A 21,597-nucleotide genomic window follows, 5' to 3' on the forward strand; every position below is an offset into this window, starting at 1 on the left:
AAGAGGGCTCGCGACCATAAAGGAGGAAGTATGGAGAGAAACCAGTGGTTGTCTGGACAGCAGTATTATGCGCGTATGTTACAAAAGGGCGAATACTTACTGAGTTGGTGTGATTGGTTGCGACGTACATTGACAGCATATATTTTAGTGTACGGTTGAGTCGTTCTGTAGTGCCATTAGTTTGAGGATGATGCGTGGTGGTGGTGCGATGAATGACTTGGCATTCCTTGAGAAGCGATTTGACGGCGTCCGACAAAAACACACGCCCTCGGTCACTCAGGAGTTCGCGTGGTGCACCGTGACGTAAAATGATCTGATGCAATATGAAACGACCGACGTCACTGGCTGACGCAGAAGAGAGTGGTGAAGTTTCTGCGTAGCGCGTAAGGTGATCGATAGCGACGATTACCCAGCAATTTCCAGCCGGTGTAATCGGAAGAGTTCCATAGAGATCGATACCAACACGGTCAAACGGTCGGGCAGGACAAGGTAAGGGTTGTAGTGGAGCTGGAGAACTTGGAGTGGGATTCTTCCGGCGTTGGCAAGCGAGACAGGAACGTACGTAGCGACGAACGAAGCGATACATTCTACGCCAGTAATAGCGGTGGGACAGGCGGGTGTAGGTTTTTAACACTCCGGCATGGGCGCATTTGTGAGTCGGCGTGAAAGGAGGCGCGTATGTCTGAGTGGAGACGACTGGGAATGAATGGGAGCCGTTGGCGTCCTTCGGAGAGATAATTCCGTCTGTATAGCAAACCATCTCTGATAACGAAGTGCTGTATTTGACGGCGCATACCTGTAGGGATATTTTGCAAGGGAGCTCGACTCAACAAGTTGATAAGTGAAGCGATCCAAGGATCTTTTCGTCGCTCCTGTAGCATGTCGCTGACACTAAGTGCAGATACGTCGGGGGCAGGCGAAGACGGCGACTTGTCACTACATCGTAGAGATGATCTGGACAAAGCGTCTGCGTCGGAATGTTTTCGGCCAGATCGGTAAACGACGTGAATGTTGTACTCTTGTAGCCGAAGCGCCCAACGCGCGAGCCAGCTGGTGAGAACTTTTAACGAGGAGAGCCAACATAATGCGTGATGATCTGTAACCACGATGAATGGGCGCCCGTGAAGATAGGGTCGAAACTTGCCTATGGCCCATATGATGGCTAGACACTCTTTTTCGGTGACTGAATAGTTGGCTTCTGCTTTTGTGAGTGCACGGCTGGCGTAAGAGACGACGTACTCATCAAATCCAGGTTTACGCTGGGCGAGCACAGCACCGAGGCCAACTCCGCTAGCATCCGTGTGTATTTCCGTCGGGGCAAGAGGATCAAAATGTCGCAGTATAGGAGGTGACGTAAGAAGGTGGCGGAGTGTGGCAAATGCATCATCACAAGCTGACGACCGACTAGAAAGGTCGTTGTTGCCGGCAAGAAGGTCAGTCAAGGGCGATATGATGGAGGCGAAGTTGCGAATAAAGCGACGAAAATATGAACTTAACCCGAGGAAGCTGCAAAGTTCTTTTAAGGTTTTCGGCTTAGGAAATTCGGCAATGGCACGGAGTTTCGTCGGATCCGGGAGAATGCCATCTCTAGATACAACATGGCCCAAAATTAGGAGCTTTGAGCGCCGAAGCAGCACTTCTTCAAGTTGAGCTGTAGACCAGTGGAGGTGAGGCAAGTAAGCACTGTCTCGAGGCGCTGAAGATGCGTTGAAAAGTCACTTGAAAATATCACGACATCGTCTAAATAACACAGACATGTCTGGCATTTCAGGCCACAGAGGATGTTGTCGATCATGCGCTCGAAAGTGGCAGGCGCAATGCAGAGCCCGAATTGCATTACGTTAAATTCGTATAGGCCATCAGGGGAAACAAAAGCCGTCTTGGGGCGATCAGCCTCAGCCATGGGAACCTGCCAATAACCTGAACGCTGATCTAGTGACGAGAACTCCGCGCCTTGTAAGTAGTCAAGGGCATAGTCTATGTGAGGTAGCGGGTAAACATCTTTGCGCGTGATCTTATTCAACCAGCTGTAGTCGACGCAGAATCTTATTGAGCATACCTTTTCCTTGACTATAACAACTGTTATAACGGGCTGTTAGAGGGCTCAATAACACTTCGCTTCAACATGTCGTCAACTTGTTCCACGATTATGCGACGCTCAGATGCCGATACGCGATACGGACACTGACGTAAAGGAGCGTGAAGGCCAGTGTCGATTTCGTGAGATACTGTGGAAGCATGGCCCAAAGTCAGTTGCTGGTGGTTGAAGCTGGCGCGGAAGCGCTCGAGGAGGGCGATGATGTCGGTGCGCTGCTGGGCCGTAAGGTTGGTGTCGATGCAGCGCGAAATTGCGTCGGTGAACGATGGGGAAGAGGATGACGCGCAGCAATCAACAGCGTCAATAGGTAGCGTAGTCGAGTGGTCAGAAACTACACGTGCACTCGAGGGATCAATGTCATCAGCAAAGCCCAAGCACTCTCCGTACAGTAACTTGGAAGGCAAGGGAAACGGATTTGAAACATAAATTGCACTTGATGCCTCGTGAACATTCAGAACGGCGTAAGGAATCAGGAAGCACTTGCGGCGAACAGCGGTTTCAGAAGGCGTAAAAAGAACAGTTGAGCCACTAGAGACGTCACAGGAAAGCGGAACTAGGGCGGATGAGAACAGGGGTATCGAGGTGTCGGCGGCAACGAAAACTTTTGCAGGTGAAAGGGACGAGTCGAATGAAGCAGCGTCGCATAACGGCGCGAACTCCACTTCGGCGCGAGCACAGTCGATGACGGCATGATGAGTGCAGAGAAAGTCCCAGCCTAATATAATGTCATGGGAACACTGCGGGAGCACTAAAAAAAATTCCGCCATATCCACGAAGTGAATGATGATGAGTGGGCGAAGCTCCGGAGGTAAACCTGGTAAACCATGAATCCTCTGTACATTTTGCCCACTCGATTTTATGACATCGCTCGCCCTAGCGTACGTCGCCGCACTAAATCGAACGATTGCCTTCATCCAATGACACGCGCCATATGTGACATCATTCCTATTTTATAAGATCTCGCGTCTTTCATCAACTACAAGTACCGCTTTCTAGTTTATAACATCATAACATCTTGCATCTTTTCATCATCAGCTACAAGTACCACCATCTAGTAAACACTACAAGAACTAAACGAGAGGTGGCTACATACAGGAGACGGTACCGCCATCTAGTGAACACTGCAAGAACTAAACTAGAGGTGGCTACATACAGGCTACAGGGGACGCACAGCCCACGCCCTAAGGAGCTTCGCCCCTAAAACTCGACGACATAAATATTGTCAGCAATAGCGACACGTGCTGTGCATGCAGCAAAAGGGCGAATTCGTTGCTCGCTCGCAGTGCTCAAAACGAAGTCGTGAAGAGGCATTGTGACTTTTTTTAGTCGACGGCAAAGTTGTTCAGTCATTACAGACACTGCGGTGCCAGTATCGACCAATGCAAAAACAGGTATACCTCCAACGGAGACAGCAACGACGTTGGACGGCGAAAAACAAGGTCTTGTGGAGTTCGAAAGATCCGCAGTTCTTGCCCCCGGAACTGCGGCTCCTAGTTTTCCTCAGGGACAGGGCGAGGTCGACGTAGCATAGGGGAAAAAGAACGGCGTTGAGGTGAAGGCAACCGGTGTCTGTTGAAGTTCCGGCGGGGTGAAAATGTGTCCATGGTGGCACTCTCGCCAGATACAGCAGGCTCCGGTCGTGGTGGGAAATCATAATCGTTGCGCCTGATGTCATCAGACAGGAAAAACTCACGTCGTCGACAAAATCATGCCACGTGACCCGCAATTCCACAGGCGAAGCATATGGGGTGGTTGTCTTGAGTGCGCCAGGGGTTCTGAAAGCGCGGAGGTGGCGGTCGGGAGAAAGGACGGGCAGCTTGGTACATAGGCTCAGTCGGTACGACAAAGGGGCGCGTGGACGTAGGCGTTCGCGACAAAGAAACGTGGCTGTTCGCGACAGGCGGACGTCGGGTTCCGTTTAGTGCTTCGGCATAGGTCAATGGAGCAGCCACAGGTGGTGCATGAGCTGCTGATAGCGTCTCGGACACTTGCTCCTGGACTACTCGCTGTATTGATGGCACTAAAGTAGATGGGGCACCTTCGGAGGTAAAGGCACGAGGGACAACTGGCGTGCAAACTCCTCTCGTACAAATTGCTTGATCTCGAGAAGCAAAGTGGTGTGGTCTATAGCAGTGCCAGCCGACGTTAAAGCGGAGATTGTTGCACATAGCGCGCTGGCACGACGAGTGGTGTCACGCTGTTTCCAGAGCTCATAATAACTCTGACAAAGCTGGATCACTTCCGCTACTGTTTGCAGGCTTTTGGCGACAAGTATCTGAAATGCGTCGTCAGTCACGCCTTTCAAGATGTGTTTGATCTTCTCAGCTTCTGTCATGGCCGAGTTGACACGTCGGCAAAGGTCGACCACACCTTCGATATAACTGGTGTAATTCTCACCATTCTGCTGAGCCCTAGCACGCAAGCACTGTTCAGCCCGTAGTTTGCGAAGCGCTGGACGGCCAAACAAGTCCGCGAACGCCGTTCGGAAGGCCGACCAGGTGGGGAGGTCTCTCTTGTGATTACGGTACCACAGACTGGCGACGTCGGTCAAATAAAATTGGACGACAGTAAGCTTGTGCGCATCGTCCCACTTGTTGTGCTTGCTCACCCGGTCGTATTCGTCGAGCCAGTCTTCAACGTCTTTGTCATCGGTTCCACTGAAGGTAGGCGGATCGCGTTGCCGAAAGGAGCCGAGACAGACAGGAGCTGCAGTATTTGGAGCCAAGGCGGGCGCCTGCTGATTATCGTTCGTGGACATCGTATCAACTGGAGGCAACGTACGGTTTCGCAATTCCAGGATTAGGCATTACCCCGCACCTCCACCAATTAAAATGAGGCGTTAGAGTGACACTCTTTTATAAAACAGGAGAGTGGTCACGACACGTCAAGTGGTAATGGCGGAACCAGTCTGAGTACCCAGCCAACGAAACGTCGTCTTCACCGACTGAGTCATACCCCCTGCCTTTCTGAGTAGCACTCATCTTCTTCACTAGAGTATGTATGTACGTACGGATGTATGTACGTACGTATGTATGTACGTATGTATGTATGCACGTATGTATGTACGTACGTATGTATGTGCGTATGTATGTATGTACGTATGTATGTACGTATGTATGTATGTGTGTACGTACGTACGTATGTATGTACATATGTACGTACGTATGTATGTATGTACATATGTACGTATGTATGTACGTACGTAAATATGTTCGTACGTATGTACGCACGTACGTATGTACGCACGTACGTATGTACGCACGTACGTATGTATGTACGTATATATCTATGCACGTACGTATGTATGCACGTGTGTATGTATGTACGTACGTTTGTACGTACGTATGTATGCACGTGTGTATGTAAGTACGCATATATGTATGTATGCATATATGTATGCACGTATGTATGTATGTATGTATGCATGTATGTATGTATGTATGTATGCATGTACGTACGTACGTATGTATGCACGTGTGTATGTATGTACGTATGTATGTACGTACGTATCTATGTACATACGTATGTATATGTGTATGTATGTACGTACGTATGTATGCACGTCTGTATGTATGTACGTATGTATGTATGTACGTATGTATGCACGTGTGTGTATGTACGTACGTATGTATGTATGTATGTATGTATGTATGTATGCATGTATGTATGTATGTACGTATGCACGTGTGTATGTATGTACGTACGTATGTATGCACGTGTGTATGTATGTACGTATGTATGTATGTACGTACGTATGTATGCACGTATGTATGTACGTATGTATGCACGTGTGTATGTATGTACGTATGTATGCACGTGTGTATGTATGTACGTATGTATGCACGTGTGTATGTATGTACGTATGTATGCACGTGTGTATGTATGTACGTATGTATGCACGTGTGTATGTATGTACGTATGTATGCACGTGTGTATGTATGTACGTATGTATTCACGTACGTATGTATGTGCGTATGTATGTACGTACGTACGTATGCACGTGTGTATGTATGCACGTATGTATGCACGTATGTATGCACGTACGTATGTATGTATGCACGCACGTATGTACGTACGTATCTACGTACGCACGTATGTACGTACGTATGTATGTACGTACGTATGTATGCACGTACGTATCTACGTACGCACGTATGTACGTACGTATGCACGTACGTATGTATGTACGTACGTATGTATTTACGTACATATGTATGTATGTACGTATGTATGCACGTGTGTATGTGTGCACGTGTGTATGTACGTACGTGTGTATGTACGTACGTGTGTATGCACGTATGTATGTATGCACGTACGTATGTGTGCACGTACGTATGTATGTACGTGTGTATGTACGTACGTATGTATGCACGTACGTATGTATGTATGTACGTATGTATGTACGTATGCATGCACGTATGTACGCACGTATGTATGTACGTACGTATGTATGTACGTACGTATGTATGTACGTACGTATGCATGTACATACGTATGTATGCACAAACGTATGTATGTACGTGTGTACGTATGTACGTATGTATGCATGTACGTACGTATGTATGAATGTATGTACGTATGTACGTATGTGTTTATGTGTGTATGTATGTATGTACGTACGTATGTATGTACGTACGTATGTATGTACGTACGTATGCATGTACGTACGTATGTATGCACAAACGTATGTATGTACGTGTGTACGTATGTACGTATGTATGCATGTACGTACGTATTTATGTATGTATGTACGTACGTATGTATGCACGTATGTATGCACGTGTGTATGTATGTAAGTACGTATGTATGTATATATATATGTATGTATGTATGTATGTATGTATGTGCGTACGTATGTATGCACGTGTGTATGTATGTACGTACGTATGTATGCACGTGTGTATGTAAGTACGTACGTATGTACGCACGTGTGTATGTACGTATGTATGTACGTATGTATGCACGTGTGTATGTATGTACGTATGTATGCACGTGTGTATGTATGTACGTATGTATGCACGTACGTATGTATGTGCGTATGTATGTACGTACGTATGTATGTGCGTATGTATGTACGTACGTACGTATGTACGTATGTATGTACGTACCTATATATGCACGTGTGTATGTACGTACGTATGTATGCACGTATGTATGCACGTACGTGTGTATGTATGCCCGTATGTATGCACGTACGTATGTATGTATGTGCGTATGTACGTACGTATGTATGTACGTATGTATGTACGTACGTATGTATGCACGTGTGTATGTATGCACGTGTGTATGTATGCACGTGTGTATATGTGCACGTGTGTATGTATGCACGTGTGTATGTATGCACGTGTGTATATGTGCACGTGTGTATGTGTGCACGTGTGTATGTACGTACGTGTGTATGTACGTACGTATGTATGCACGTACGTATGTATGTATGCACGTATGTATGCACGTATGTATGTATGTATGTATGTATGTATGTATGTATGTATGTATGTATGTATGTGTGTATGTATGTGTATGTATGTATGTATGTTGATTGATTAGTGGGGTTTAACGCCCCAAAACTACGATGTGATTATGAGAGATGCTGTAGTGGAGGGCTCCGGAAATTTCCACCACCTGGGGTTCTTTAACGTGCACCCAAATCTGAGTACACGGACCTACAACATTTCCGCCTTCATCGGAAATGCAGCCGCCACAGCCAGGATTTGATCCCGCGACCTGCGGGTCAGCAGTCGAGTACCTTAGCCACTAAACCATCGTGGTGGGGCTATGTATGTATGTATGTATGTATGTATGTATGTATGTATGTATGTATGTATGTATGTATGTATGTATGTATGTATGTATGTATGTATGTATGTATGTATGTATGTATGTATGTATGTATGTATGTATGTATGTATGTATGTATGGTGGTTGTGGTCGTTTTATTACCCCCAGTAAAGCAGACCAATGCGAAGACTTGTAGCTACTGCATATGGGTAGAGCTGTTGCTCCAGGATGTCACTGGGCTCTGAGGCTCGCCAGGCCTATATAGTTGAGGTTGGCCAGCGGTCCTCCCGGGTCCAGTCAGGAGAGTTGCACCTCCAACGCTCCAGTTTTCAAGTACGTCCTTGGCAAACGGTGAGACCGCGTTTGATGGCCGCTTTTGGCATTCGTATGTCGCGCGGCGGAGTGATAGGTTGTTTAAGCCTGGCAAAGTCGGGGAACCCCTCACAAAACTGGGCAGGAAGACGCCACAGTAAGCGGGTATGTATGATAGAACAAGGATATATAAGGTGAAAGAAGTAGTGGGTGATGGGGTCTTCTCTGGACCAAAATCATTATCATCATCATCATGGTGAGTGATGTGAGGGTTAGAAAACTGGAAAGAAGATAGCGAGAGGGTAAAGTATAGCATGGGCGTGCGAAATTAAAAGGGCGCCCGATGCAAACGAAGATAGCCAATTCTTGGGTTAACGGTAGCCCTTATTTTGTGGTAATTCATCGACGCTGTGGCTGTTTTCTTTTTTCTCTTCGTCATCGCCGTCACCGTCATGTCCCGTTATATATGAAAAAATCACAAAAAGCGATTCAGAAACAATATTTTCCTAAGCGCGCAGCTGGGATTCAAACCTGCAACTTCTCGCTCCACAGCGTGTAGCGTTGAAGGACTCGGGCACGGAATATATGTCTTTCAGCGTGCTGACGGGGACCTATTTTGGTAAGCCATTGGCACCTGGCACTACGCAGAGCTCGGAGACACATTTAGGGCTGTCGTTACCCTGCAGGGTGTGGTCACTGGTTCACGCGTGTCTAATGGAATGGTTTCTACATCTTGTGCGTTTACCGCAAAGTTTGCGTTTAGGTTGGAATGTGCCTCAAGACCACTTCGCGCGCTGCAGTGGCTGCGTGCTGAAAGGAGTGAACTGACCACTAGAAGACTGAACGTGGGGGCACTTGGTTGTGCATGGTCGACATTTGCAGCGCGCCCAGCTTGAGTACTAAAATATAACGACTGGGGCACGCTCTTACTGCGTGTTATTGTGCGTTATAGTTTCGTGTGTCCTCCGTGTTTGAGCAGGTTGCTGCGAGCGACGAACTGCGACAGTTGTACTCGTCCCGTGCGTTCTTTTCGTGCTTCCTTTTACGGGCAGCGCGCTGCAAGTTCCGAGCGCATGTCCCGTTTTACGAGCGGCATTCTAAATCATTGCTATCGCATTCATTGATTCACGTCTGCAGAGAAACATTTTTCAGTATATTAGTGACGATTAGTGGGATTTGACACATTATAATTGCTATCGCATTCATTGATTCACGCCTGCGGATAAACACATTTTTTTAGTAGATTAGTGACGCTTGGTGGGATTTGCCCATATTCTGTGACGCATGCCTGCTATTGATGATGGTTTTTTGGCGACCATAAGGACTTCGCCGTAAAAAACTGAATCCCGAAATCCCACGCTGCCTGAACTGCCTAAGGTCACATGAGTTTCTGTACCGCACGTCGCAAGCCTCGCTCAGGGGAACATACCTGGTGGCGAGGCAATATATACACGGTCACGTGGGCCCGTAATGCAGCACAGGATCACTTATCTTACCTTGATTAAAAATAGGACATACATTCTATGCGGATACGTTTTATTACTCGGCAAGAACGGTATCAAGCCCATACTGCTCGTCTCGCAGCCGCTTCCTTTCCGGTTCGTCGTCACTGCTGCTGTTGGCACTGGCAGTCGCTTCCTCCGTGGCTTCTGCACTGGGAGTGGCTTTCTCGACGTCAGGTGGCCGCCTCACGTCAAGTTGACCCAGCAGCCAAACGTTTGCTTCCGCTTCCACGTAGAAGAAATGCAGTCCGATCTCTTCGAGAATAGCACCGTCTGCAACCCTCTGGTCCTCTAGCAGGAATCGCCTGAAAGGATGATCGAAGATGACCACGTCAAAACGGCCACCGACAGTTCTGGAGACCCAATGCAGCAAATCTGTACTACGCATAAAGTCCGTTTTCAGCCAGTTTTCCAATAGTCCCGACACTGCGTAAAAGTTTTGCATGAACAAAGTAGGAGTGCCGAGGTCTGAAGGACTGCATTGTCACTGCAGGCATAACTTCTTGATTAAGATCAAAAGTGGTACATCCAATAACATGATGCCACAATTTCAATGTGTCCTTTCGTACTTTGTTCATGTCGGTTCGATGAAATCATCTGAAACTTTCCATTTCAGACCACGAATGATCGTCGACGTACTAGACATCGAGTTCAATCGCGGAAGATTGTTGAAAGAATCAGAGAATTACAAGTCAGATTATGTGCCTCCAAACTCTAGGCAAAGGACTGAAGCTCCAAACGAGGTTAGCTACCGTCTAACGAAAACAACATAATTTATAAAGACTGATTTCACCTTTACACTGCAACCAATTTGGGACAAAGTATGGTGAATTACGTTTTTTCTCGGCAATTCCGCTATGTGATTATGCCGATTTGTAGAATTATTACTGTGACAAAGCGAGAAAAAAAGTTATGAACTGCCCGTAATGCGTACTAGTTATGCAACCTTTCGAGCTATTGAACCTGATACGAGGACAAGGTCATGAACAAGACACCAGTAACGCCAAACTTCACTGACGTCCTCCTACTTGTCCGCTTCCTTATACGCCACCTCCCTTCGCTATAAAGAGAACCAGCTTGCCCAGCTGCCTACACTAACCTTGTCGTCCAGCAGGTCCCCGGTTCTCCCGCATCGTCCTCGGCTGTTCCGGCGATCTCTCGAGTGACCGTGTAATTGTCGCCTTTCGGTAGACCGGCCGTCATAGCCAGGTAGATCTCCTCAAGCTCCCCAGCTGCAGATCTGGCCTTCAAGAGAACGGCAATGTCCTGGGTAACCGAGCCTACGCAACTGACGTTCTTGAAGGTGTAGCTGACCAAGAGAGACCCCAGCGGGAATTCGCAACCAAACAACCTGTCGAAGGGTTACAAGTGCCAGTTTAATGAAGTTGTAAGAGTGCCGTCACTGCGAAAAGGGTCGATAAATTTTCATTTTATGAGAACATGTAACTGTACTGTAAAATAAAAAGTTCGAAACAAAAAAATAAGCTAATGAACATTTCGGCCCGATTCGCAGGTCTCATTGTGCTCATTATATGTAATTTTACCAGTAAACAAGTCAGTACTTGCAGCTGCTTGGAAATCGGTTCGTCACGAGTAGAATCAATAAGGTTGTCTGGCATTTTAGCCCCTTAACTCACTCATTATGTAGTTTTGTAATGGGTAAGTAGATTTGAAACTGCCCAAGTGCCACAAAGAGCAGCGCTAGGATTAATGACCTGCGGCCCGCGCATAACTTGTTTCATGTTCCAGTTAATACGAGTACAAAGCTGCCTGCCAACCACTCACTACACCGCCATTCATGATCAGCAGCACAGCTTCGCTCGAGCAGCAACTGCGAGCTTTGTTCAGAAAAGAGTGGTCGCGAGTGCTATATCTTGACAGAGACCAGTAAACGGCTCGTGCATCATTGTACGTCCTCACTGCTTGCTTCGCGCTGCGGCGACAGACAGCACGAAAGCCACTTTTACACCTGTGTTTTATAGACCTACGCGAAATAGACCCAAAAGAGTTGGCTGCTAGTCTTGTTCTGTAGGACTTTCTAATTTCTTGCTGTCGCATTCAGGATTCGCCTATGCTCCAAAAACCACATTTTTATTCGTCCGCCACGGTGGATCGGTGACTATGGTGCTCTGCTCCTGAACCGAAGGTCGCCGGTCTCGATCCCGGTCGTGGCAAGCGCATTTTGCTGGAGGTGAAATGGTTGAGCTCCTTGTGCTGTTCGACATCAGCGCACACCGATATGAGCAAGAACACTGATATCAGTTGCTGATATCAGCAAGCACACTGATATCAGTTCGATATCAGCAAGAACACCAGATAGTCAAAATTTCTGGAGCCCTCCTCTATGGCGTCTCACCGGTTTTGGAACGCAAAACCTCGGATGTTACATTTCCGTTACTCGGTTCAATGATTGAGTCTTCTTTCCTCTTTTACTGCGAGACACTGCTGAAGGAAAACTCACGCATGCGCGCACAAGCAACGTCACCTGACGTAAGGCTTGACGTCCGGGCGGTTGGGGTTGGGCTTGAACAGCACGCGGAGGCAGCCGCCACCGTTGTACGCGTCGTCACAGTGCAACTTCACCGAACAGCACGTGCTGCAGAGCGAGTTTCCTTGGTCTCGCGGTTGCATCTGCTGCTTGTGCAGGTTGAACCACACGCGGCCAATCTGGCGTGGCTGGGAGCCCGTACGGGGAGACATGCAAGTAAGGTATATATACACCGTTGCCCCGAGAGAAAGAAAAATGGAGCGACAAGTTTTGTTTCGGGAAGTTCAAACAAATAATTCATCCAGTCAATCAATCAATCAATCAATCAATCAAAGGACTCAATCTTCACCAAAATAAAAAAAAACATTAACGGTGAAAAAGGGGGACCGGGAAACAAGCCGTGACAAAGCCCCCGCCACCCATCGGCGGTGAAATGAGCGTTTACCACAATTGATATCAGAGAAAAAAAAAGTGTTAGAGAATAAAAAAATAGATGCGAATAAAAATGCTAAACACTTCATGCATACCTCAAAATTAAAATTCACCGTTAGGTGCGGATGTCCAAACACATTTAAGAGACATAGGTATATGTGCATCGGGTCGTAGCGCTAATATTAAAAATCGAGATGATGGGCGCGTTTTGTAAGTGAAAATGGAGGTCACAGCTTCGTTTTTCGAATTAAGCCTCGAAACCGCAAAACCTGCATGACACTGTGAGGTCGCTGTTTTTTTTTTGTTCTTGCGATGTGTTTTTCCGGTGTTTTTGCAGTTTGTTTGTTTTCGCGGCCAATGGTATTTCCTGAATAGTACCATGACATGCTCTCTGTGTCCCGCTGGACACAGCGCGAGTGATTTCTACCGATTAGAAATTATGTAGCCACCAGCAGATGCAGTCGTATTCAAAAGCATTCGGGAAACAAATCGACACGAAAGACGGGACGAAATACGCAGTGCAACAGTACCAGTGCAGCACTGGTACTGTTGGGCTGTGTCTTTCGTCCCGTCTTTCGTGCCAGATTTGTTTCTTAAATGTCGCACCAACTTGCCCAGCCTAAAGCACAGCACAGATAACTGTTCTAAAACATCAAGGTAAGCTGTTGCGGTAATTTCAAGGTGTCGCCACTTTTTGATTTTTGATTTAACGCGTTTATTAGTTGCCAAACACCATCCCGTAGCACAGGTGGCACAATCAGCGCGGTGGAAGAATAATTCTAACCTCGCTTTTTTTTTTTTTGGTGTCTTTCTTACTGGGCACACAGTGGGAAGAAAGCAATTTTTGAGAATCGGTGGTGGGTGGGAGGGGTGCGTAGAATACTCATCTTCCTACGTACGTAAGTGTTTGTGCACATGTGTGCGTGCGTGCGCGTGCATATGCATGTGTTTGTGCATGTGCATGTTTGTGCGTGCGTGCGCGTGCTTCTGTGCACTTGTAAAGAGGAAAACTTTAAGGACGGAGGGGTTACTCGGTTAATAGCCTAATAGCCGTCAGAAAGCGATAAATATTGTAGCTCCAGTACGGTTGCCATGTTATCGACCAGAAAGAAAGCACAAGTTAGTGGAGAATTAACCTCGAGAACACCAAATTGCTCAGTCAGTGCACAGGTGGCACTGACTGACGCCCCCGCGTTTATTGCACGTATATATACCAAATAAAGTGGATGCGGGGATGTCCAACATTGTTGCTCGGTTAGTAGAGCATCGAACGCGGTATTCGAAGGTCGCAAGTTCGAATCCTGCTCACGGCAATTTATGTTTTCATCCACTTTTCTTTCTTCACATTTACATTACAACTGATTAAAACTGATAAACGCGCAGTCGTCGCTGGTGTAGAAGTTTCAACACGTGGGCTTGTGTGTCAAGGCAGTCACTGAATAAGCCCACTTGGCGACTTTAACGACACCCGGCGATCAAAAATGTTTTGTCTGCATTGAATTCTGTAACTCAAAACTACCGCGGTTGGAGTGCTGATGGAGTTGTTCGAATTTCCAATACCAAAGCACATATAACCATGAACAGAATACTATAGCAAAATATGGTAGGGGGGGTGAATAATTGGGGGATCTTTAAGCTTTGCCCTTAAAAGTAGAACGCGATAGCGACAACGTGCAAGATGATTTTTTCCCTCACGACCAACTATGCCGACGCCGGAATTTCTGCCAAACAAGAGAAACCATGGTAAGAACGCCACCACATCAGTTGTTGGCTCACTCAGCGGACCACTGCAGTGCATCGCTGCGTCTTTTTTTTTTCTTCGGTAGCCCAAGGCATTGGTAACGTTTACCGCCCACTCGAATAAAGGCATACGCTGCCGATCTGACGAGTCTTTCCTGAGAGAATAGCTGTTACGTGGTATAGTCAAGATACTTTGACTGGTTCACAATTGCGCCAAGTGAAAATTACTTACCTTTCCATCTTCGAACACTCTGGAACCGAAGCCCTGACAAAAACTCGTCCACAGCGGAGGTTTGGTCAGCCGCCACTCGGAGCAACAGTCGTCCGGAAAGCTCCAAAGCCTGCACATCGCACGGCACTTCAAAACGTGTAGTACTTTCAAGTCATGCGTGAAGGATAACGCTTACACGTAGCACGAACAAGGGTTTGTAACGCTTACTTTTTACATGCCGCCGTGATAGCTCAGCTGGTAGAGCATCGAACGCGTTATTCGAATGTCACACGTGCAGATCCTGCTCACGGCAACTTAACTTTCCATTGACTTGTATTTCTTCACATTTACATTACGATTACTTCTAATAATATCCACTATATACTTTCCTTATCATAAATGTCTGTCAGTTCTCATCGATATTGTCTTAAACAAAAGAAACAAGCTATTAAGTTTATCTTTCTTCTCTTCATTTAAAATACACGTATATCATGGCCAATTTATTTCTGAGAACGTCTTTTACTGCAAATGGCATCGAGTTTTGATGACAGAAAACATGTCTGTGTGAGTCCATGGGAATGACACGACAACTAAGTAATGACATATAACGATATATCTCGTGTGTAACAATACTTCTTGAACTTTTCGTCCCAAAACTAAGATATAGCTAGGCAGCCGACATATCGCGGGTCAGATATTCTACTTACAGAACACGAAAAAAGGTCTGACCTGTCTGGTGCGCGTATACCGTTCTTCATTTTCATCGATGCTGTGCACGTCAGCGTAAATACACCCGTAAACAGTACCGTCTCGAGTTCTTTTAGGGAACACTATAATTTTGAGGGACACCGCAGTGGAACGCTCTGAAGATTGTGACCCTCTGGCATCCTGTAACGTCCACCCGAATTTAAATACATGGGCCTTAAGCAAGTGGCCTCTATCAAAGGGCGGCCACCACGGCAGGGATTCAATTGCGCAACCATCGTGTCAGACAGCATTAGAGCATTGTAACCACTAGATTACCACTGCGGGGTGGCTATGTGCCATATGTAACAAGTTTTGCAATCTGGTCAAAGCCAATGCATATGGCTCTTTCAAAAATGAATAATCTCAACCATATAAGCCATTAATTCTAGCTAATCTACATGGTTCAGAATGATAACCAAAACTGCATGAGCTTAGCACACCAAGGACTGTACTACTCTTTGGTATTCAGTCTTAACTGAGCACTGCGCTACAATATGTATAGGTAACTGTCCGCCTCCCCTTCTCACCGGTACTGGTTTTTCACAAAGTTCTTCTTTCCCTGCGTCTCGTAGACCCAACCGGCCGCAAAGACAGCTGCCGACAAGCCACATCTCCGTACGAGCTCGACGGCCTGAAATAAGAGTGAAACAATGGACGTCGAAACCATAGAGCTTTTTTTTTACACGACGCGCACGATATCACAAGCCATACGCCATGCTAACTCTGGGGATGCACGAGAAGATATGGCGGCATATATAGTACTTCGGTACAAAACTATACCACGTCAAGGAAGAGAGCCATCGGTCCAATAGGCTTCATCGAACCGAACTGGGAGCTCAACCTGGAGGAAAGTGCGGCTTAAGTGATGCATATTTTTGGCTACATCGCTATCAAACCCCTACCCATGTGCACTATACTTCTACCCTATTCAAACAAAGTGTGTAAAACTTTAGCGCTCGGTACAGTTTCGGTAGTAACTGATGTGTGTTGTTCAATATACTATTCAGATTAGGTAAATACTAACACAGGGGTTGCAGTTCTGCTTAGCTAATGACTCCTGTCATTCGGCTTGTGAATTAATTGTATTTAGATTTTTTCTTTCACTTACACTGGAGGCGCCATCTATAACCTATGGACTCTGCGGCTACCCTAAGCACCTTTGAATATCGCTCATATGAAAAAAATTGTGAAATAAACGATGTTTGGCACAACTGAAAACGATGCAGGTGAATTCGTATAACTGTCTGGAAATGGGGGAAAAAACTCAAACAATCAAGTGGAAAGTTTAGACATTTTGCAATTTTGGAGGAGACCCATGAAGATATATTAAGACATGTTTAGCATTGCAAACCGTTCCTTTCTGTTCAAGAACACCACTGGACTTATTCTTATATGGTACGTATAAGATGTTTTTTTTTTTGTGTGGTGTTCTTTCGAGGCTATGGTCCCAAAACTACAGCCTCGAAAGAACACCGAAAGAACGTCTTGTATAGCAGTCGAAGGTATACCTTCGCTAAATATCTGCGCACCTTGTACATTTCGTAGCCTCCGCGGTAAGACGTGTTTCGCGCGTACACGTCGACCCCCGCGTAGACGTCTGCCTTGCGGTCGCCTGCGAGCTGCGCCGACCTCGTCAACATCTCTTCGGTCCACCGGAAGTTGAGGAAGATGCCGTCGCACAGATGGAGGAAGCAGGCGTTCTTCTCGTTCAGCTCGTTGTGCGGCTTGGCCTTTCCGTCGACGTCCACCGCGTCGTACCAGATGACCAGCGACCCTGGTACCGCCTTGTGCGTTTCGCTGGTGGTGGCCTTCAAAAAGTCCTTGACGAACGGGACGCAGCTACGGTCCTGAAAGCCAAAATTGGCGAGGACACTATAAAGCTTCGCCTTTAGGAGTTGAACGCAATGGCGATATCGTGTTCTTAGTGCGTACTTCAAACATTTCGTGCATGAAACCTTTTCGAACTTGCTACGCACCCGCTACGTGGCCTTAAGGGAATAAACGCAGTAGCGTGTGTGCCCTATGTAGTGGGTGACCGGCTTTAAACCACGACGCCATTATGATAATCCCATGTTCGGGGGGGGGGGGGGGGGGCGCTGGCTATGGGTGGTTGCACCACGCTTTATTACCGCAATGTTTCATGTTGCTTTGTGAAGCAAGCATGCAAGACGCGTGTGTTTGTAAAACATGAAAGCGACTTGCACTGCACGTTCAGGCAGAGGATGTTCTTTTCACGTTATGCACGATCAGCCACGTGGGCGGATGGTAGGGCACCCGCTTGCCACGCGAATGACCCGGATTCGATCCCCCACTCGGACGCAAACGACCCTGGTTCAGTCCCCATTCTGACACAGGTTTTTGATCATTTATTTAATTAGAAAGACAGGCTTGTGTGAACGCCTCTGACATGCGGTAGAGTTCTACACGCCGCAGTAAAAATACTGTCAGTCTCTCCCCCGCCCTTTTTTTTCTTTTCCCTCTCTTCCCTCTTTCTCGTCTTTCTTGTCCCCTTCCCTAATCCCCCAGTGTAGGGAAGCCAACCGGATGTCTTTCTGGTTAACCTCCCTGCCTTCTCCTTTTTGTTGCTTCCTCCTCCTCCCTTATTAGCATCGTTGTCTATTTTTCGGTCCCGCATAACGTAAGTGTTTTTTTTTTGCTCACAACCAACGACGTCAACACCGAAGCCAGAATTTCTGCGAAACGAACTCTTTAACGCCATCGCGTTCGAATATATTACGACACTACCCTATAGCTCCACGCAGCGACTACACGGCGCTGTGTCCGGCTCCTATTTACGGGTACGTGCACGCCCTATTATGAGAACACGTGACTCTGTAATGCGAGCTGACCGCTTTAGCTTCTCAAACCTCTGAGCTACAAATGTTCCCCTCGTGCAGGGTGTCCGATTCGTCATTCAACAAACATTCAACATCGAAATGAGCAACTTCGTTTCGATATTTAGATTTTTTCAATCAGACAGCATTCCCTTGACAGTGTAGCTTGAAGCGCAATTATGCTTCCCCTCGGTGGATTAGTGGCTACGGTGCTCAGCTGCTGACGCGAAGGTCGCGAGTTCGATTCCAGCCGCGGTAGTCGCATTTCGACGGGTGCGAAATGGCAGTGGCCCGTTTAATTTCCGTGCATGTTAATGAACACCGGACGGGACGCAAAACCCCACATATTATTTGAAGTGCTTTCATGGATCGAGTTTTAGGCGACACTGTTTTGAAAGTGATATTGACTCAAAAGCGTTCTCTTCTTGCACGTGATTGCGAAGGCTGCACATCAACGCAAAAACAGAATCTTAAGGCTTTAAGACTCGTGTTTCTTTTAAAAGCCTCTTGTTTTCTTTGTTTTAAATGCTACTTCTGTTCTCGATGTGTGTCATTCACCTTGTCATGTCATGTGTCATTGAAAATTAACATTTCATAACCGTGCTATCCATTTGAAAGGTCGCAAATGATTCAGAAAGTATTTCGTTGTGCGCACCATACGTTTCCACCTCACACAACGCCTGATAAAATGTGAAGCTTCTACAATTACGGCCCAAGACGCACTCACCATCTTGCACCCAACGCTGACGAGCCATCCATCAAACCTGCCAGCTCTAGCAACGTTCGCCAGCTGGGTTGCTGTCTGCGACGTCAGACCGGAGCCTCGGACGATGTTAATGGTTTTGATGTCATCCTTCCCGAGGATGAATGTTCCTGAAATACCGGGAGCAATCAGAAAGTTGTTACAGTGGATTAACAAACTTCGGGCAAGACACGTTGCTGGGTACGTTCAAAATTGCAAGTATTATTAAGGCGAAAAGCTTAGAAGCATCATCAAACGCAGAATTCGACCGTGGGCGTCGGGGACGAATATTACAAAAAAATCATGGCTCTAAAATTAAGTCTGGGAGCCCCGCCGCGGTGGTTTAGTGGCTAAGGTACTCGGCTGCTGACCCGCAGGTCGCGAGTTCGATTCCCGGCTGCGGCGGCTGCATTTCTGATGGAGGCGGAAATGTTGTAGGCCCGTGTACTCAGATTTGGGAGCACGTTAAAGAACCCCAGGTGGTCAAAATTTCCGGAGCCCTCCACTACGGCGTCTCATAATCAAATGGTGGTTTTGGGACGTTAAACCCTACAAATCAATCAATCATGAAGTCTGGGAATTCGTTGAACATGAAGTGCTGTTGCTGGAGCTGCCGTTTCGACAGGTGGACATGCCCAGACGCCTCATAAAAGGAACAAATTATTGTCGGCGTCAACGCGAGCAGTTCAAATAGTCACGTTATCAGATATTACTGCTTGTTGGCTTCATGAAGAAGTCTCAGGATGTAATCAGGCAATTTATATCATGTAGCAGGTCATGTATCAAAAAAATGTGGCACATCGTCATTAATGACAATTGACATATTGACACGTCGTCATTACGTCACTGTGATATCGCATAGCATGACGTCACATGCCGACGACAACGTACGGAATCGTCGCATGTTGAACACTGTGCCGATCCCATGTGAGGGTCTTGCGATGCCTGCGATCTTGGAGGGACTGGAGAATCATGTTAAAAATAGAAATGTCCTGTCTTGAGCGAATGCGTAGCGTACCCTGCGAGTTTTTGCTCTAAACAATATGCCTGCACTGTCCCCTTTGTCAAGAAGCTGATTTCAAGGACATAACTATTCGTTAAGGTAAGCTCTCATAAACTAAAGTTCCCGTCGTTTCCCCCAACTTGCCTTATCCTAATTTCAACCACGATCGAGATTAACAGATACGCATGCTTGTGAGATTGGCTGTTGTTCGAAGTTCGAAACCTCTCACCGAGGACCTTGACGCCGTGCCTGTGTGCTGCCGAGATCCAACCTGGGGGTGGTATCGTTACCATGTGGTGCGAGTAGTAGATGAATGTGTCAATGATCTGCCAGTGGTGAAACCGGTACGCGCTTGCATCGTCGCTGCCGTAGATGAACCTGCAACGGCAATAGTACGTGGCGAGTGATCGACACAATAATGTTCGCACAAAGCTGACCGTCTGCCGGCTATATTTTCATGAAGCGGGTTGAGGACTTGTTTCATTCCAACTCAAAATAAATAATTTTGTTGTGTGTTTCATGAGCGAAGAGTGGGGAATACAAATCGTCCACGTGGTAATCTGTAGCTTGAGGCCCTGTGGCGTCAACACTCCATCTCTTTAGTTTCGTGAAAAATAATTAATTTCCCGTGGGTATATATAGAGCGTTCGCGCATGACAAGGGTGTGCTTCTTGAACAGATCTTTTTTTTTCGCAGATAGAGGATATACAGGGTGTTTCTGTAGTATCGTGCGGCAGACGCGGCACACGGAGAACACAGGGCACGGCGCTGAAGCAAAGGCCGACAAGACGTACGCAGTAGTCGGTAGCCAAGCAGAAACTCCTATATTATATACGATGCCATGCATTGATACCCAGGGTAGCGTCCTTGAGGGCAGAAATACTTTACATGAAACCAAAACCAGCAACCATGAAACAGAAACCGAAATACACCATAGTTTTAAGAAATGGGTTCAATATTCTTTAAAATTTACAGAAAATAGGTATCTGCGTGCTACTTGCGACTTTGACTTCCTGTGGCAGGAGGCATCATCAGAACCGTTATATGTAGTGGCCATGGCACAACTGCCACACGCTTCCGCTTCAATGTCGCCAAGATGCACTGAGAATGTTGCTCGCGCTCGGGTCAGATGAAGTAACTTCACCTGTCCTCCTTGTAGTTGTTATCCATGTCGTGGCAGAAGATGGTCCTCGGATCGCCAGGCTTGCCGCGCTTGATGGCGTCCGAGAGCGGCTCCACGGCGCACAGCAGGGGCTCGTCCTTGTACCTGAGCAGTTCGTCGAGCGTCCTGAGAGGCGTGGCCTCGCGATTGGGCACCCATTTGACCTCCCTGACCGGCACTGGGACACGCCGCCTCTTCCTCCTGGACAGGCCTAAGCCCATCTTCAAGACCAGCCACCGATCGAATGAATGGCCGTGCACCACGCGCTCTGTGCTTTCACTTCCGGGGCTCGCGCTCATGACGATGATGATGATGTTCCTAGTATAACAGGCAAACACTTCCTTTAACAAGTACTTTCTTCTAGCCATATTATAGTGGATTAGATTTACAATTAATACGTGGTCTCCTCTATCTGATTACTCTTTTCTTGGCAAATACCACAAGCTGGGTGTGAGCCATGCATTCAGACCATCATCATCAGGCATAAAGTCGAAGGTGCGTCCGTCATGGAGGCAGTGCAAAACCAGGTGCAGGGCAAAAAAAGCATA

At 47.0% G+C, this 21,597-nt stretch overlaps 2 protein-coding genes across 2 annotated transcripts in view; one reads left to right on the forward strand and one right to left on the reverse strand.

Moving 5' to 3' along the window:
- The window catches only part of LOC119179277 (cytosolic endo-beta-N-acetylglucosaminidase), an 89,302-nt gene that overhangs the window by 30,425 nt on the left and 37,280 nt on the right, over positions 1-21,597 (forward strand). The window lies entirely within an intron of this gene.
- Positions 9,728-21,298, reverse strand: LOC142766893 (cytosolic endo-beta-N-acetylglucosaminidase-like). Its single transcript, XM_075868099.1, has 9 exons — positions 21,032-21,298; positions 20,117-20,265; positions 18,870-19,015; positions 16,838-17,155; positions 15,836-15,939; positions 14,583-14,691; positions 12,176-12,366; positions 10,790-11,041; positions 9,728-9,995 (listed from the first exon to the last, which is right to left on the reverse strand). The coding sequence occupies exons 1-9, from the start codon at positions 21,268-21,270 to the stop codon at positions 9,728-9,730; spliced, it is 1,776 nt and encodes a 591-aa protein (XP_075724214.1). The 5' UTR covers positions 21,271-21,298.

Source organism: Rhipicephalus microplus, chromosome 7 (assembly GCF_043290135.1).
Source record: "Rhipicephalus microplus isolate Deutch F79 chromosome 7, USDA_Rmic, whole genome shotgun sequence".
In the NCBI taxonomy this organism is placed as follows: domain Eukaryota; kingdom Metazoa; phylum Arthropoda; class Arachnida; order Ixodida; family Ixodidae; genus Rhipicephalus; species Rhipicephalus microplus.